A 19,378-nucleotide genomic window follows, 5' to 3' on the forward strand; every position below is an offset into this window, starting at 1 on the left:
GCTGTGGTAGGGACCGTAAATAAACCTCCCAATATTAAAACATGCAACACTGCTACAGTTTGGGACACTGAATTTATTTTGTTATTTAAAAGTGTGCCTGACCACTGTGATAGTAGTGAATAAGATTCACGCAAGCATAACAGATGGTTTTCTACTACTTCATTCTAAACCAGACCTCTTCAAATATGCAAAATATGCTTCTCTTAACTAAGGGGTAGGTCTATGACAAATTTATAGCAGCCATTTGAATTATTTGAATACACAAAAGTCATCTGAAGAATTTCTGCCTGATGAAAACCCTTTTTTACACTTTCTCAAGAACAGCTGGACAAGAATTTACCACAATTTATTTTGTGCACAGGGGTTGGTGAAGAGATTGGAGAAGTAACCTCTGGGTTGAGAGCAGACAGAAACAAAACAGACATTTCATCTGGAAAAGAAAATTAATTTCAGAGTGCTACTTAGCACCTGAAAACAGGTCTGTGTAACAACATACTTTCTGAACTGAAATAGTTTTATTGCAATATTATTCCCAAACCTGTAATAAATACGTCTGGAACTAGTCACATTGAAAAACTAGTTAGAAGAAATAATCTGTATGAGGAATCAGGCTATCAAGGAAAACTTTCCTGTTACAATCCTGTAAATTGAATCTTATTTCTTCATAATTGCTCTTACTGAGTAAACACAGTAACTGAAAACCCAAGCAGCTATGTGTTAGACTAGTCTATAATGAAGGCAGTGTTAGCATTTGGAAGTATTATTTTAGTCTTTCACCCTCCGTTTTCCAATACTAGTTGAGTCTGTCAGCAGACTTATCTTAAAGAACAAGAAAAAAGTTTATTTTGTTGAACACAAATAATAGGAGAAGGTCTGAATGCACTCAACATTCAAAACACTATTAACTATCTGAAAAAAATCTCGCTGCAATTCTATTCTGGTGCAGAATCTAAAAAATGTTTAAAGACTACCACCTAGTGGAGCTAAAGAAGCACAATCTTGTAATGCATCTAGGAAAATAATCAGTTTTATTCTAATTTGAAACTATTAGATCAAGACATTTCATTCTTTCCAATGATGCCAGACCCAGATAATCTCTTTATATGACTTCATTTTCTAGTGAATCAAGAACATCCAGTTCTGCAGTAGAGCAGCAGAATCAGAAAAACAAGTATTTTTTAGATATAACTGTACTTCTGAATGCACTATTTAAAAACACTCCCAATTCAAATGTTTTCAACTAATGCTAATTTTTATTGACATGTTGATCAGATCCGTGCCAGACTTGAACAGGTTGGCCGAAGTTTGGGTTCTCATTTATTTGCATGTACTCAGATGACTCATTGTTACTATGATCTTGAGTGGTACAGCTTAATGAAGAAGAATGTATATTTGCTTGTCATTATTCACTACAATAAAGTTTCTTCATTAAAAATCCCTCAAACATACTGAAATTTTGGTTATAAAAGAATTTTTTGCAAATGTAAAACTTAGTCACATTTTCAAGTGTGTCTATCACAACAGAGTAAAAAAGGAAAAAATGGGGGAAAAAAGTATTGCAGATGTGCCCTAGGTGGCCATGAGCTAATATACAATACTAGCACTCACTTTCACAGGCCAGGTTTCAAAGCCATCATGTGTTACAGGGGAACTGAGCTTGATCACCACAACTTATTTCTTCTTGATTGACATTCATTCACACGTGATGTGAAAAGTAGCACACACATTAGGGTTTGTCTGCCCCAGAAAAGACAACCCATTGCTAACCACTCTTCCCCACTTCAAATGGTGTTGAGAACATTCTAGCTGCTAACAGAGATCAGACAAAGTTGTTACAGAAAGCATGACTGAGATAGCATGACTGAAACCAAGTTTCGCTGGGTTTCTGTGAATGTGCTGAACACTGGTTTGCTCTGCCTAAACCCTTTTCAACACCAAATGAAGAGTTCCTGGGGTTACAGGGACACACTGCTTACAAACAATCAGCAATTGGTCATTTTCCTAATGGTTTATGGGTCAGAACAGTAAACTGTTAAAGGCTGAGGCTTAATACAGAGATGAAAAGTGTTTAATGATTTTGGATTATAGCAATTCTTAGTTTTCACATTCTTTTGTCTTCAAATGAAAGAACTCCACAAACAGGAATACAGGTTTGATACCATTTTTCAGTGCTGAACTGTTTTTGAATATTTTAAAATATGTCTGTATATGGTTTTAAGTAATTTCCCACTACCTTCCCATGTGGAAAAAAAAATTTCCCACTACCATGCGGAAAAAAAAACAAACAACACTACAGGGAACCTCAGCATATACACTGTAAAAGTACAGGACTAATTACATATTTTGAACAAAAATGACTAGAACTTTTAAAAAGTGTATTGCAAGTTGCTGTGATTACGGAGTAAATCAAATGATAGAGATAATTTAGCAGAAAGGTGTAGAAAAAGTTGTACTGCCTAGTCATGTAATACACTAAGCTCAATTTATTGCTGTTGAAACCTCCAATTCTAACACACTGAACTTCAAAAAAAATTGAAGAGCAGATTAGAGGTGTTTAATAATAATAGCAAGAAGTTTCTTTCCAACCTGCAAAATAGTTGAACGCTCAGAGAGAGGTAGCTCTTCTACTTCCCGAATGAATTCTTCCACTGCAGAGTACAAATTCTGTTGCACTTCATTTCTCTTGAGAATTAAGACATCACTTTCATTCTATGTAGAAGAAACAGCACTCAGAGATCACTTCTAAACTCCTTGCAAGCACAACATAAAAAGAAATGATATCAAGATATTTGCCTTCAGATTCCTTATGAAGTAAAATTGCTTCCTGTTTATAAAAAGTGAGCTTAACTAGTTAGGTTACAATGCATCACACTAGAATAGGAATGAGTGACACATGAAATTACAGGCTTTAGGCACTATTTCAGGGGATCAGCATTCCTGTTATATCCACCGCTGGAAATGCTGTATCCATCACATCTAAGCATGCCTACAATACAAGCTAGTAGAGTACAAACACAGTGGTTGATTTCCGTATGATTGAGTTCATACCTGGTGGATTTTGATTGCTATTGAAACATCTAACATGTACAAGTTTTCTTTTGGATTATTTATATTACAGTGGTACTGAGAGATCCCTTTCAATGATTAGGGGTTCCATTTGACTAGATGTAGTACACACATTTACTATGTCAGTCCTTGCTCCAAAAAATTTACAACATAGGAATATTTAGAAACTGTCTTGTGACTGTGGAACGTAGAATATTGCAATTCCACAGTTTTACCTCAGCTTTCTCTGACCCACCTTTCTAGTAGAGTGAGAAGAAAAAACAGTTACTAACCTTTCCATAACTGTTGTTCTTCAAGATGTGTTGCCCACGTCTGTTCCATGTTAGGTGTGTGCATGCCGCATACACTATTGCCAGGGAGTTTTCCCTCAGTGGTATCAATCACACCAGCTCTAGTGCCCTCTGGAGCCGCATGAGCATGCGTCAGTATAAAGGGTGCTGCCAGCCACTCACCCTCTCAGTTCCTTCTTGCCGTTAACGCTGACAGAAGAGTAGGAGGGTTGGTTGTGGTATGGACATGAGCAACACATCTTGAAGAACATCAGTTACAAAAAGGTTAGTAACCGTGTTTTCTTCAAGTGCTTGCTCATGTTCATTCCATGTTAGATGACTCTCAAACAGTACCCCAGAAGGTGGGCTCAGAGTTCATGGACATGCTGACAGCAACACTGCTCTCCCGAAACTGGCATCGTTCTGGGCCTGTCGGGTAATGGCATAGTGAAATGCAAAGGTATGCACAGATGACCAAGTTGTGGCCCTACAGATGTCCTGGATTGGGACCTGTGCGAGGAACGCTACTGACGAAGCCTGGGCTCTTTTGGAGTGAGTGTTTAAGATGGATGGAGGCGGGACATTCGCTTGCATATAGCAGGCCAAAATACCTGCAGTTATTCAGGACAACGTCACACGGAACCCCCTCATCCTTTTCGCTATTGAGACGAAGAGCTGTGTTGATTTGCAGAAGTGTTTAGTCCTCTCAATATAAAAGGTGAGGGCACGCCTAACGTCGAGTGAGTGAAGCCTCTGTTCTTCAGAGTTCTTATGAGGCTTCAGGAAGAAGACTGGTAGAAAAATGGCCAGACTGTTATGGAATTGTGACACCACCTTTCTAAAGAAGGCCAAGTGGGGGCCAAGTTGGACCTTGTCCTTGAATATCGTGTAAGGCAGTTCTGATGTCAGGGCCTTGATTTCAGAGACTCTTCTGGCCAAGGTGATCGCCACCAAGAAGGCATCCTTCCAAGAGAGAAACAGCAGGGGACATGATGGTAGCAGCTCAAAGGAGGGACCTGTGAGTCTCAACAAAACCAGGTTTAAGTCCCCTGGGGGGATATCGGCTCATGGATTTGAGAAGAGAGCCTCTCCAGCCCCTGTCACTTCATGGGAGAACAGTAATCTACTGTTCACCAGTGGGTGGAAGGCTGAGATGGCTGCTAACTGCACTTTGATAAGTAGAAGGGCTTGGCCCTCGCATCTTAAGTGGAGCAAGTAGTTCAAGATAGACTGAAGGAAAGATTGAGACAGAGAGAGAGCTTGAGAGACTCCCATGTCAAGAAGAGTTTCCAATTAGTCAGATAGGAAGCCCTCGTGGACAGCTTTCTACTACCTAGCAAAATCTGCCGGACCTGTTCCAAGTAAGTCTGTTCTTCTGGATTCAGCCATGCAGCATCCATGCAATTAGGTGCAAGAAGGCAAGGTTCGGGTGAAGCAACCGGCTGTAGTCTTTGAGACTAGGTCTGGACAGAATGGGAGATAGAGTCAGGGCCGGCTCCAGCGTTTTTGCCGCCCCAAGCAGCAAAAAAACAAACAAACAAAAAACCCACGATCAGCAGCACTTCGGCGGCAGCTCTACCACTGCTGCTTCTCTGAGGGGGACTGAGGGACCTGCCGCCAAAGAGCCAGACGTGCCGCCCCTTTCCGTTGGCCGCCCCAAGCACCTGCTTGCTGCGCTGGTGCCTGGAGCCGGCCCTGGATAGAGTGGAGCTGCTACTGACAGGTCCAAGAGTGTGTCGAACTAGTGTTGGCGTGGCCATGCTGGGGCTACCAGAGTAACTCTTGCCTTGTTTCGTTTGACTTTTAGAAGGACTTTGTGGACCCAAAGGATTAGAGGAAAGATGTACAATAGGAGATCTGCTTCCATGGGAGCAGGAAAGCGTCGGAGGGGGAGCATGGGCTGTGCCCATGTACCAAGCAAAACTGATGGCATTTCCTATTCTCTCTGGTAGCACACAGGTACACCTGGGGAGGCCCCACCTTCAGAATATGAACCTGGTGACCTCCAGATGAAGGGACCACTCATGTCAAGAGGAAAAGGATCTGCTGATGTGATCTGCCTGTACATTCTGGGCTCCCAGGAGATGGGACGCCTTGAGATGAATAGATTGCTTTGTTCAGAAGTCCCATAGACGGATAGCCTCCTGACACAGGGCTGAAGACTGGGCACCTCCCTCCTTGGTGATATAGAAATGGCCACGGTACTGTCTGTCCAGTCTGTGAAAGAAACTTACTGAAACATCTCTAAGGGTGAGATTTTATCTGTATTCAGTTTTTATTACTGTACTAGACTTAGACTGGTGTGTTTTATTTTATTTTGCTTGGTAATTCACTTTGTTCTGTCTGTTACTACTAGGAACCACTTAAATCCTACTTTCTGTATTTAATAAAATCACTTTTTACTTATTAATTAACCCAGAGTATGTATTAATACTGGGGGGGGGGGGCGGCAAGCAGCTGTGCATCTCTCTCCACCAGTGTTATAGAGGGCGAACAATTTATGAGTTTACCCTGTATAAGCTTTATACAGGGTAAAATAGATTTATTTAGGGTTTGGACCCTATTGGGAGTTGGACATCTGAATGATAAAGACAGGCACACTTCTGTAAACTGCTTTCAGTTAAGCCTACATCTGTTAGGGGACATGGCTCAGACCTGGGTCTGAGTTTGTAGCAGGCGGGTCTGGCTCAAACCAGGCAGTACTCTGAAGTCCTAAGTTGCTGGGCAGGAAAACAGGGGCAGAAGTAGTCTTGGAACATCAGGTGGCAGCTCCCAGGGGGTTTCTGTGATCCAACCCGTCACAACCACCCTAATAATATCTATTCTCTGAGCCGGAACAAGAGTTGACTTTTGTTAGTTCAGCAGCAACCCCAGCACTCGGAAGGTGGCTTGGACCGTGTTGTTGCTGTTCTGAATGTGAGTCTGTGACCAACCCTTGATCAGCCAGTCATCGAGCCTCGAGATACGAGCAGACTTAGATGCCTCACTGTTTGAGGAAGGCTGCTACTACCACTGCTTTACACTTCGTGAGGACCTGGGAGGCCACCAATAGGCCAAAAGGAAGAGCACTGAATTGATAGTGGCGCTAACCCACAACAAACCTGTGAAATCTTCTGTGGCCACAGAAGAGAGAAATGTAAAAGCATGCGTCCTTTAAGTCGAGGGAAGCATACCAGTCTCCTGGATCCAGGAAGGAAATGATGGAGGTCAGGGAGACCATGTGGAACCTCAGTTTCTTGAGATATTTCTTGAGGCAATGCAGGTCCAGAATAGGCCAGAGGCACCCTTTGGCCTTTGGGATTAGTAAATATTGGAAATAAAACCCTGTTCCTCTTGTGGAGGAGGCACAAGGTTTAAAGTCTGGAGACTGGGATATGCCCGGCCCCTGGGGCGAAAGAGTCCCTCAAATAACAAGATCTATTTTCATTAACTATGTACACTAACTACATACACACTAGAGTGATGAGGCATGATGACTTTGCCCTAACAAACTGTGTTTATGTGTCTGCTAATTCTGTTCTTTAGCATAGTTTCTACCAATTTGCCCAGTACTGAAGTTACGTTCACTGGCTTGTAATTGCATTCACTGGCTTGTAATTGCCAGGACCTCCTCTAGAGCCCTTTTTAGAAATTGGCATTACATTAGCTACCTTCCAGTCATCTAGTACAGTGCTACTAAAAGTGGTGGTCCACGGACCACTGCCGGTCCATGAGCCACCGGCTGAGGGTCTGCGTGCACATTGGAAAAAAAGAAATTGCTGGTCCCCCACATCAGATAGCTTAAGAAGCACTGATCTAGTACACAAGCTGATTTTCGTGATAGGTTACATACTAGAGTCAGTAGTTCTGCAATTTCATGTGCACACAGTTCCTTCAGAACTCTTGGGTGAATGCCTCTGGTCCTGGTGACTTATTACCATTAAGTTAATCAATTTGTTTCAAAATCTCTGCTAGTGACACATTAATTGGGGATAGTACTTCAGAACTGCTGCCCAAAAAGAATAGCTCTGATGTGGATCTCCCTCTCACATCTTCTGCAGTGAAGAGGGATTAAAAGAATTCATTTAGCATCTCTGCAATGGCCTCATGTTCCGAGTGCTCCTTTAACACCTTTGTTGTCTAATGGCCCCATTGCCTGTTTGGCAGGCTTACTGGGTCTGATGTACTTAAAAAAAAAATTTACTGTTAGTTTTTGCATCTTTAACAAGTTGCTTCTCAAATTTTTTCTTTGCCTGCCTTATTACACTTTTACATTTTGCTTACCAGAGTTTGTGCTCCTTTGTATTTTCCTCATTAGAATTAGACTTCCAAATTTTAAAGGATTCCTTTTTTGTCTCTAACAACCTCCATCGCTCTACTGTTTAGCCATTCTTTTTGGTCCTCCTGTCTCTTTTGATGTTGGGATGTATATTTACTCTGAGCCTCTATTATGGTGTTTTTAAATAGTCCTCATGCTGCTTGCAGGCATGTTACCCTTATGATTGTTCTTTTTAATATGTCATTTAACTGCCATCCTCATTCTTGTGTAGCTCCTATTTTTAAAAGTTAAATGTTACTGTGGTGCGGGGGGGGGGGGTTATATCCCCTCCCTCAACATAATAAGTCTGGGAAACCAACAAACGGCTCAAGATCAATAGTGTTAGTATCCCCAAAATGTCTACCATTTAATTGGTCACTTGTGCCTGTTCACTTGTGCCAGAGGCAAAAAACACCAAAATTAGAGACTTTCCACATGGAGCACTAAGGCAGAGATATAACTCTCAAGGCCCACTAGGAAAGGGAAGACCTTCACAGTGTACATAAACCCAGTCCTGATAAAAAAAAATGGGGTCAAGAACTTGCCAAACTGCATCTAGATACATCTCATTCCATATCAGGTCTGCTTTACCTTACACTTACTATACAGGCTCAAAAGCCACCCATTGCAGGCTGTACACACAAAAATTGGAAGAATCTAGTTAAGTCAGTCTAAAAAAACTGGGGGAAGTAAAGATGCTGAAAATTAAGATCATATTACATAATTTGCCCTGCAACTAGCATTATATTCCTCATGCAACCAGTCCTGTATTGGGTTTACTTGTCCATGTGTTATTTACTATGTTATGTGCCTGCCAAAAAAAAAAAGAAAAAATCCTTGCCTCAGAGATCTTACAAACTAATTAGAGATGTGACAAGATAAAGTACCAACATAGCAGAGAGGGTAGAGAAGGAAGAATTGAGGAAATATCAATAATGTTCCTAAGGCTAGTGCATAGCATGAAGGAGCTAATAAAAATTGTTTTAATGAGTTAAATGGACAGAATGAGCAAGTAGACATAATCAACAAATTTTCTGTCCATTGCCTATTTGGGCTCACTGGGTTTTTATGCACTTCATTTCAAACTGCATATGGAATTAAAATCATCAGACAATTTTGAAGACAAATATTTCTCAATCTTTGAGATCTGTTCAACTGTAGATAGATTAAAAGTCAACATTTAGAGCAAAATTATTTAGATGTATGTAATGATGATTAGGTGTATATTAATCAACCTTTGAGGTGCATGCCTTGTGTTTTCATCAACCCAATAGAGGTGATTTTTAACTAACACTCTATGGAGTGTGTTATTCCACTTACACATGGATTTTAAATTTAGGTAATTCATTAGAAAAGTTCTATGTCCTTTAAAAACAAGACAGCTTTTGTTAAAAACAAGATATTTTTTTATTTAAGAAAAGTGTTTTGGTATTGAGTCACTACAACTCAAATTCTTTCTTCTACACTTCCCAAAGACTTCAGAGGTACTTGCCCCACTGGAGCTGCAAAATTTTCTGCCTCTAGCTGCTGCTACTTCACCTGGGGAATTGGTGTCTAAATTAATTCTTCAGGCTGCTCTAAGCCTGAACACACTTCCCCATTTGTATGTCCTCTGCTCCTCTCAGGCCTGCCTGTCCCCTGGCACTATTACCTGTCTATTCAACTTTTCCTCTTCATGCTACTTGTAACCCTGCCGCAGGAACTCTTGTTCTCTTCACTGCAAAGTCAGAGCGCTCAAACAAGATTCCAAACAAGATGATAGCTAGATTCTATGTAATTGGAGACATATCAGGTCAAACATGATCCAAAGTATAGTTTTGTAAAAAGAAACTTTTCTACTGGGTGTGTAGCATTTGTCATACTGTTAGCCATCCACAACAAGCAGGGAGTGGAACCCCAATGCTATGTCCCACCAATTAAAGCATATCAGGATTAACAAAAAGTTGCCATGTGAAGAGATCTTCCCTTCATGATGTTTATCATGTAACAATTCGGTGTGCTGTAATACACTATTACAAAATCTCTTCACAGAAAATTACAGGCTGGTTGCAGACAGTTCCAAACTTATCCAATTATCTCACAGAGAACGAACTTGTTGAGACTAGAGAGATCCTCTTCACGCATCAGGTCACTTCTAGCATTTGCTCAGCTTATTTTCCCTAAGTGATTTTTCCATAAATGAATTGTAGCAAATCAGAGATGGTGAGAGAGGGAGACCTTAAAATGAATTCTGCAGATCACTCAAGAGCTGGTTTCACTCTTAGTCTGGATCTTTGTTTTATTTGTCCTCTGCTGCTCATATTTGATTAACCCATGTATCTCAAAAAGATTTCAACTGCTGCTGCTTCATCTGGGATGAAGGATGTTCCCAAGGACAAGTCACTTAAATAAATCCTTAAGACTGCTCTAGGCCTGTAAGCTCCTTCTTTCTCTTTGTTCTCTGCTGCTACTCTTAAACAACTTTGAATATCAAAGCAATGGCAACCAACCTATTTCTCTTCATTACTGACCACCTCTCTGTAAACAAATTATAACAAGCTCATTTGTTTTACTGTTAACATATGTGTTCGTAGTGGGTGTTACTCACGCAGAGCAAAGTTAAACACTATTTTTAAAAACAAATCTCTTTATGTTGTTTACAATTAACCTATTGGATCATTAAAAGCTGAAAATTTAAAAAGAGTTTCTTTTTAACTATTGTTTAGTTTAAATATTGCTCATGCATGGTGAGGAAAAGGGACTTGTTTCTCTTCTATTTACAGTAATTTTCTAGTCCATTTCATGAGCTAATGCATCAGTATAATTCTGCAGTGCTTGGGAAGTAAATAGACTTACTTCAAATGTTTTTTCTTAAATTTAGGAGAAAATTCATGACACATTGTCTACTGGTCTCACATTTTGTAAGATAAAGTTATCTTTTCTAGCAATGATGAATCCTGAGGGTTCACTTTATCTGCAGAACTGCTGAACTTGGTCATAGTGATTCTCCCAGGTAGGTTATACAGAAAGGGATAAATGTATTAATAACAAAAGTTACTTCGCACTTATGATACTCTTACCTTACTCTGCAAAGTCCTTTGAGATAATGGATAAAGCTATATTACAGCATCCTCCATATAAAAAAAACTCAAGACTCCTTGCAAACATTATTTTAGCCTCTATAGCAGAATTATGAGGAAGGTAAACATTACAGAACATGCAGCAGCACAAGCCAGTACCAAAGAGGGATGTAATGCACAGGAAGCCTGTAAGGGAAGCCTAAAGAAGCTGCCACTTGGGAGCGCAATCAGGGGAAAATAACGTGTGCGCGCACATTGGAGGAGAGAGGGGTGCTGTGTGAATAACGGCTCCTTTCCCCGTTCTCCTGGGTAGCTTTGGAGAAGTACCTGAGGTAGAAGCAGCCTCCTGCTAGCGGAAGTATAATCCCCTCATCTTTGTCCCCAAAACATATACAAACCATTGATTTCTCTTGCTCGTTCCAAGGACTCCAAGGAACACTGGTTTCAACCACTCCTCTCTTTGATTTCTCCCAATGCTGGAGCCATACATGGGGGACATGGAGAGGGGGATCCCCCTTTTCCACCCTGTCCTGCCCATCAATCACCAGTAAAGCACATAACTAGAACTTTCCCTGACTTGGGTCGGCTCCAATCAAGGTAACTGACGTAAAGAGACTGCCAATGGCTATGCTGGGTGGCATGCTCTCTCCTACACTAGATCACCACACCCATTTCTGTATCATTAACACTTTTGTTTTCTCCCTACTACACAGAGGGAACATAGAGCTCTCCTGTATTGAGCATACTGTCTCAAAGATCACTTGTGGGGTGTGACAGAGAGACACAATCTCCAACGTTATAGGAAACTAGTTTCAACTTTAATAACAACACAAAAGAGCCCTGAGCCTAGGAAGGGGTGTGTTTTGATGGCTAACACAACAAGAGGGGGCAAACAGCAGGGAGTGGATCCCATAAGACTGCCAGCCTCCTCAGAACTTCCAGGGTGGGCTTACGGTCTCACGGGATTTGGCACAAGATTTGCAGCCATGATAGGATCCCCGTGCTCAAGGCCACTTCTGTTTGCTGGCTTCCAGCAGTCAACCAACATTCCCTCCCTTATCTAGGTTGCTGCGGGCTGTGGTAATCACCACTTTGGGGCTGGGAAGGAATGTTTCTACATACCATAAACTGGCCAAGGTTGGTGAGGTTTTCTCACCTTCCTCACAATGAAATCTAGGGGTTGAGTTTTGGGCAACCAGAGGGCTGGGATTCTCCCTGTCCCGGAGGGCAAAGTTTGGATCTATTGGAGAGACATTCACTTGCCACAACTTTTGGCAGGTACCCAGTGCAGGAACTTGCTGATTTAGGCTCCAGATCCAAAAAGGTAACATAGCAGCCTCCCAATGATGGGGCATGTGTCTAACCCCCAGAGGGCAAGTAGAAACCAGGGGCTAGGATACTACCGCACGGGGACTGCCCCATCAATGTGCTTGATAGCAATGTTGTCTGGGGGGGAGAGGGGTGCCAAGGTCCCCTCTCGCCTCAACCACCAAAGGGGACATGCTAGAGAGCGAGTGGAGGAGCACAGAGAACTTCTTAGTTTGATGATTGGCTCCCTCTGTAGTGGGAGCCCCAAGAAAAGGCAAAAGATCAATGGGGTGCAAGTCACTGCACTGGACTGTTCCCCAATGGGAACCTTGGATGTAATTTGACTAATAAAGTTGCAGCCTGGTTAAAACCCATACCACATCTTCTCGCCTTCTGAGCAAGGAGCATACCAATAACCTTCACCTGCCATGTTCTGATGGCTCTGAATGCCCCAAAAGCCTCATTTAAGTCAGGAGGGTCAAAAGTTTAATTTTCTTCAAAATGAAGCAAACAATCCAAATTTATCATTCCTGGAAAATGCTGCAGTTTCCTGAGGCAAGGTAGATTTTTCCATTCTCTATTCATGATACCACAGTTCACTTTATAAGACTAATGTACTCTATCAACATGCTATAAATTACCGCTCTCAGGAAAAAACATCCAACCCACCACATTTTTGCACAACTGAATCATCTCTTGAGCCAAGTTATATTCTGCCCAAATCTTCTCCAACTTTCCCAAGGAAGACGGAACAATGAAACACCTTTCAGTAACCTCCTTTACAGCTCTGAAGAGGTCATCTCCAAAATGAACATTCATATTTGCACACCTGGGTGGTGAGGAGAGAAAGAATTAAACAAGAATATTTAGCTGGAAAACACTTTTCTTCATAGCTTGAAACAATATTAGAACAATATTACTCAATAGTGGTGCACATAATTGTTTTTTAAAACCTGCCACATTAACCTAATTTCATATCCAATAACAGTGAGTCAGCAGAACTTTCACTTGTCCCTGCAGGTATTCTCACCCACTCCCATCTCAAAAAAGAAGATAATGAAACGGTATGACATCTGCCAGCAAGTAACACAATATTGCAGGAAGTAACAGGTATATATGAATATTCAATAGTATAAGAGGCTACACTTGCGTTCTCTCTTGCTCTGTGCTTTCTCATTCTCTCCCTTTATATTTTGTCTGTTCATTTTTCTTAGATTTATTCTCTACCCTAGGCACCTCTCTCTTTGAAAAGCTCATCCATTTTATCTCTTAAACACACTATAGTGACTTCCTTCTCACTAGAATTGATGTCACTTCTATCCTAGACTTCTCCCAGCACAGCCCCTTTCCACAGCTGCCCTGTACTGCTTCATTTTGTTTCACTCTGCAACCTACACACAACAAAAAGGCAACACAAAACAAAGCAGCACAGAGAGAGAACCACAGGAAAGACTTATGTCTACACTGCAATCAAAGGTGTGGCCACAGCACACTGCACCATACCTGAGTTAGCTCTGATCTAGCTAGCTTGAATAACAATAGTAGCATGCGCTCTAAAAGCCCATCCCAGATAGAGGGTGTGTAATTTGAATGGCTAGCCGATGATCAGCAGTGAAAGTATTTCACTGTGCTCATACTTTTTAACAACTTTAATCAGAAACTGCCTGAGGACTCTGAATAGGAATTTCAAACTGTTTGCTATGATAGTAAGAAAGAAATACTAAGATCTTAACTAAAATCTTCAGATCTATCCAACCAACATTGGAAGGCAGGGACTAGTCTACCAACTTGACAGCTGGATACAAAAGCTGCAGATTTCAGTCAAGGATTGTAGTAGCAAGTCCAAAAGACTTCTCTACAGCTTTTCGTGTTAGTTTTGTTAAAAGGAAAATAGCAGAATAAAATAATGACTACAAAAATTAAAACTGAATGAGGGAACAAATAGCATGCACTCATTTTAAAAGAAAAAAATACAGCAGTGGTAATTTGGTACAGTTAAAAAACGTGTACATACCTAACTTCTTTCAGTACCTCAACCTGGGCAGCCAAACTTCTCAGTTTAGTTCCTACATACGTATGCAGAGTTTCCCCCAAATGTTTAAGAGTTTCCTTAGATGCTTCCTTTTCTTCCTGCATTATTGATTTTTTGGCGGGTGGGGACAGAGAAGGGGTGACAAAGGACACAAATAATGGTTAAATCATTGGCCTAGATTACTAAAACACAGTATTATTGGGATTTTTAACTAGAAATGAAATACAGACACGTCTGTGCCCAGCACAGACAAAATGGCTATATATGATCATGCACCTATGGTGGATGAAAATAATGGTTTTAAAAAATTATATTTTTGTATTTAAATATTGCTAGTTCTTTACTTTCTTCCCCTTTTAGTCTTAAATCGTTGAAGGGGATGCTTTGTACTTCTTCCGTTTCCTAACTGTTTGCAGAATTTCAGATTTTATTGAGATTTTCCTCCCACTAAGAAATATTACACTTAAAACGCTCATCGATGCTGAAAAAAAACAAGTCCAGGACCCCATTAACATTTTTACTGTCAGAACACCACAAATGCAAACACCAATTGATAAGCAAATACCCTGTGCTATATTTGCAATCAATATCACTCTTCCAATATACTGAACTTCCACAAATCAATGAAGATGAAAAAAACTCATACCAGGCTACACTCCTTGATCAGGGTTTGCAGCTAGCAGTTAACTGGACTTGTGCACATAAATCATTTAGGTGCTTTTAAAAAAAAATCACACTCAGGCTTCTAAATCCATGTCTTGGCACCTAATTTTATCCTATTTTTGAAAACTTTGGTGTATGTATATTTAAAGAATTAACCATGAAAAGTTATTTAGAAGCTTATTTTGAACACAGAAATTTTGTTTTGAAGGGTCAAAGGCTAAGTACAGTTTTTAATAAAAGCAATTTACCCCTGGACGCTGCAAATACTTATGCTCATTAAAATGTCATCAACAGGAACATCTGTAAGTAAATTATATACCTGCTTAACTATTAGCAGGATCAGGTCCTTTACTTTCAGCTTTTTTGGGGGGGGGGGGGGCGCGCGGAGGGGAGGCCTGTACCAGTTTTGTAAAACTTAAATAAGATACCCTACTAGGAGTGCCATTCAGAACAAACAGCATATATAGTTGAGTTCATATTAAATTTTAATCTAAAGTTGCAATAATAATCATTTTCCAATTAGTTTTAGAAAACCTCAAACTGATATAAATCAAGAGGATTTTTTAAAATCAATTATCTAAATTGCTCCACCCAGCATGCAGCCATGGGAAGGGAAGACTTGTCTTTTATGTACTATGTCACAACCTTTTAATTTAAACATGGTTATGTCCTCAAGGAAACAATTCTGAAGAACTTAGAGGAGAAGAAAGTGACCAGGAACAGTCAGCATGGATTCACAAAGAGCAAGTCATGCCTGACTAATCTAATTGCCTTCTATGACGAGATAACTGGCTCTGTGGAAAAGGGGAAAGCAGTGGACGTGTTATTCCTTGACTTTAGCAAAGCTTTTGACACTGTCTCCCACAGTATTCTTGCCAGCAAGTTAAAGAAGTATGGGCTGGATGAATGGACTATAAGGTGGATAGAAAGCTGGCTAGATTGTCGGGCTCAACGGGTAGCAATCAATGGCTCCGTGTCTAGTTGGCAGCCAGTATCAAGTGGAGTGCCCAAAGGGTCGGTCCTGGGGCCGGTTTTGTTCAATATCATCATTAATGATCTGGAGGATGGCGTGGACTGCACCCTCAGCAAGTTTGCAGATGACACTAAACTGGGAAGAGAGGTAGATATGCTGGAAGGTAGGGATAGGATACAGAGGGACCTAGACAAATTAGAGGATTGGGCCAAAAGAAATCTGATGAGGTTCAACAAGGACAAAGTACAGAGTCCTGCACTTAGGACGGAAGAATCCCAAGCACCACTACAGACTAAGGATCGAATGGCTAGGCAGCAGTTCTGCAGAAAAGAACCTAGGGGTTACAGTGGACAAGAAGCTGGATATGACTCAACAGTGTGCCCTTGTTGCCAAGAAGGCCAATGGCATTTTGGGATGTATACATAGGGGCATTGCCAGCAGATCGAGGGATGTGATCGTTCCCCTCTATTCGACATTGGTGAGGCCTCATCTGGAGTACTGTATCCAGTTTTGGGCCCCACGCTACAAGAAAAATGTGAAAAAATTGGAAAACATCCAGCGGAGGGCAACAAAAATTATTAGGGGGCTGGAACACATGATTTAGGTGGAGAGGCTGAGGGAACTGGGATTATTTTGTCTGCAGAAGAGAAGGATATGGGGGGATTTGATAGCTGCTTTAAACTACCTGAAAGGGGGTTCCAAAGAGGATGGATCTAGACTGGTCTCAGTGGCACCAGATGACAGAAAGAGGAGTAATGGTCTCAAGTTGCAGTGGGGGAGGTTTAGGTTGGATATTAGGAAAAACTTCTTCACTAGGAGGGTTGTGAAGCACTGGAATGCGTTACCTAGGGAGATGGTGGAATCTCCTTCCTTTGAGGTTTTTAAGGTCAGACTTGACAAAGCCCTGGCTGGGATGATGTAGTTGGGGACTGGTCCTGCTTTGAGGAGGGGGTGGATTAGATGACCTCCTAAGGTCCCTTCCAACCCTATGATTCTATGCATGATTAACAAAAAGGCACTCAACCTTTCATCTTAGGAAGCGAGAAGAAAGCCAGCAGAACTCTTAGAAAGCAGAGATTCTATCTCCTTTAAAAGGGCTCATCTGTACTCCAGGCATTCAAACAACTTCACTTACAGGCCACTGGCTGCCACCTTGTTTGTTAAGGGGTATGCGTACACTGCAATTAGACACTTCCAGCTGGCCCATGCTAGCTGACTCAGGCTTCCACAGCTCAGGCTAAGAGGCTGTTTAATTTTGGTGTAGACATTGGGCTTGGGCCAAACATCTACACCACAATTAAACAACCCCTTATCCCGAGCCAGAGTCCACTGGTACCGTGGGTTTTTAACGGCAGTGTAGACATACCAACGTTACTCCGACTTATCTGGAGTTACGAAGATCTGATAAAAACGAGTACTACTTGTGGCACCTTAGAGACGAACAAATTTATTTGGGCATAAGCTTTCATGGGCTAAAACCCACTTTGAGTTTTAGCCCATGAAAGCTTATGCCCAAATAAATTTATTAGTTTCTAAAAGTGCCACAAGGACTCCTCATTGTTTTTGCTGATACCGACTAACACAGCTACCACTCTGAAACCTGTCAAAGATCTGATAGTATCTTCAGAGGACAGAAGCGCTGGTGATGACTTTTGCATACTGATCAGTCATGGAGAGATGAGGCAAGAAAAGCTGCCCTCCTAAAGAGAGGCAATTCACCACAGGATATGGCAGTGCTACTGGGCAGCAAAGCTGGGTCTGAACATTCCTGCTCCCTCTCACTTGCACTCCCAGTCCTGAGTTCTCCTCCCTGTCTGTTTCAGTTTGATCTGCTGTCCAGTAGGAACGGGAGAGGAGACAGGCGCCTGTGTGCCAGTTACTCTATCAATACCCCAAAACCTGTATTCACAGTGGACAATTGGCCTCCATAAATGCACATCTCTGGAAGAATGGGACGTAGACACGCACCCACCTCAACTGCCCAACCTCAAGGAATCAGATCAAAGGTAACCAGCTCTTTCAACAGTTCTGAAATGTACATATCTCATGTTATTCAAACCTGAGCTAACACAAGATACATTTAACATAGGAGACACGCTCTCATTTTGATAATTTGGGTCAAGCATCTTCTTTCCCACCATATTCCACTTATCCATTTTCAAAATCAATCAGTAAGTCTGGTACTAAGTACTATGTTTCTCAATTAGAACAAACATCTTTTACTGTGGAGTATAACACACATACACTTCTGTTTTATTTGGCACCATAGTTAGAGAAGCAATCTATTTCATCCAGTTATGTGACTCAAGTTGTGGATGAGTCAACATAATCTGATGTTTTCAAAGCCAACGTGACCTCTCCTCTGTACGAAAGAAGTTTCAGTCTATATGCCAGAAGCAAGATTCAGTCTACTGTGGAAGACAGATTTCCATAGAAATTAATCAGATAAGCCTAATAGACAGGTGAGTCAGTATCCTACTACAGCAAGATTATGAAGTTACCAATCTAAAGCAATCTTAATGGTGAGGATGGAAAGGGCACCAGGAGAATCTCCCTCGCTTTTTCACGTACCTGCACTTGATGGTTCAGCTGTGCAATCGTCGATTCTAGTTCTTTATAATTGTGGAGGAGAATGTGATTCTCCTCCTGGAGAATCTCTTTCTCCTTTTTGAGCTTTTCATTCTCTTCAATCAGTTTCTGATCCTGTTTTATTTTTGCCAAACTGATGTTTGACCCCATAATAAAGTCACAAGCCATCAATTTTTCCCTATTAAAAATAAATGAATATTAACAGAATCAAGATGCTTATTTTAGAATGGTACGACAATTCTTTAATCATGACTGTCAAGAACACCTTAGTCATACAGATCAAGAATAGAAATCTATTGTATAAGCAATTATACATGATTAAATTATGCCACATCTCTTTGGAAGTGTGACCTTCCCACGCTGGTCTTCAAACAGATTTGTATACATCAATGAAAAAAGGCACACACACCCCTTTACTTGGTTTCACTTGCTTGGGACAAACCTTCTTCTACATTCAAGTATTTTCAGTAAAAGATTTTAAATCTAATTCCTCTCTCTTCCCCCTGCCCTCCCAAAAAACAAAAGACTCAGTACATCACATGCTGCACTGGGAAGTCTAAACCTGCTGTAACTCAGATTTTCTGTCTGTAAAATGGACCCAAGCACTTTACAATTAGTGGTCATGTGTAAACCTCTACAAAGATGGGCAAGAAATATTATTCCCCATATCTAAGAACAGTGATTTGAAACAGTTTATCAGAGATCAAAGATCTCAGTTCTGTTCCCACCTCAGCCATAAACTACCTTGTGACCTTGGGTATGCCACAACCTCTTTGTGCCTGAGTTTCCTTCATGGGCATATATGTACAAAAGACCTCATTAAATAAAGTTTAGGATATGCATAGTGGACATGCATATGCAACACATAACATGGGGGAAGTCATGCCCTTAGATGCTTCAGTGATGGGCTCTCTATAAAATTCCTAAATAGACAGAGGAGATCAGGAAAATATGAACAGCCAGTGAAATTCAAATATATATATTTTTAGAAGACATTAACTTATTCTGCTGTCTAATATTTTCGGTTGCTGAGCAGCATCTTTCCCACCCACATTCCCCTTCTTCAGCAAATTGTAACCCTGGAAACTCTAGTTACCACGAGTGTCTTTTTAAAGATTTATG

At 41.1% G+C, this 19,378-nt stretch overlaps 1 protein-coding gene across 1 annotated transcript in view; it reads right to left on the bottom strand.

The window, feature by feature from the left end:
• The window catches only part of STK31 (serine/threonine kinase 31), a 94,966-nt gene that overhangs the window by 48,584 nt on the left and 27,004 nt on the right, over positions 1-19,378 (bottom strand). The window contains exons 8-11 of the mRNA XM_073333714.1: positions 18,239-18,434; positions 14,014-14,129; positions 12,669-12,828; positions 2,587-2,709 (exon numbers count right to left, since the gene is read on the bottom strand). Coding sequence (XP_073189815.1) covers positions 2,587-2,709; positions 12,669-12,828; positions 14,014-14,129; positions 18,239-18,434 — 595 coding nt within the window. The remainder of the gene's footprint in view (positions 1-2,586; positions 2,710-12,668; positions 12,829-14,013; positions 14,130-18,238; positions 18,435-19,378) is intronic.

Source organism: Lepidochelys kempii, chromosome 2 (assembly GCF_965140285.1).
Source record: "Lepidochelys kempii isolate rLepKem1 chromosome 2, rLepKem1.hap1, whole genome shotgun sequence".
Lineage (NCBI taxonomy): Eukaryota > Metazoa > Chordata > Testudines > Cheloniidae > Lepidochelys > Lepidochelys kempii.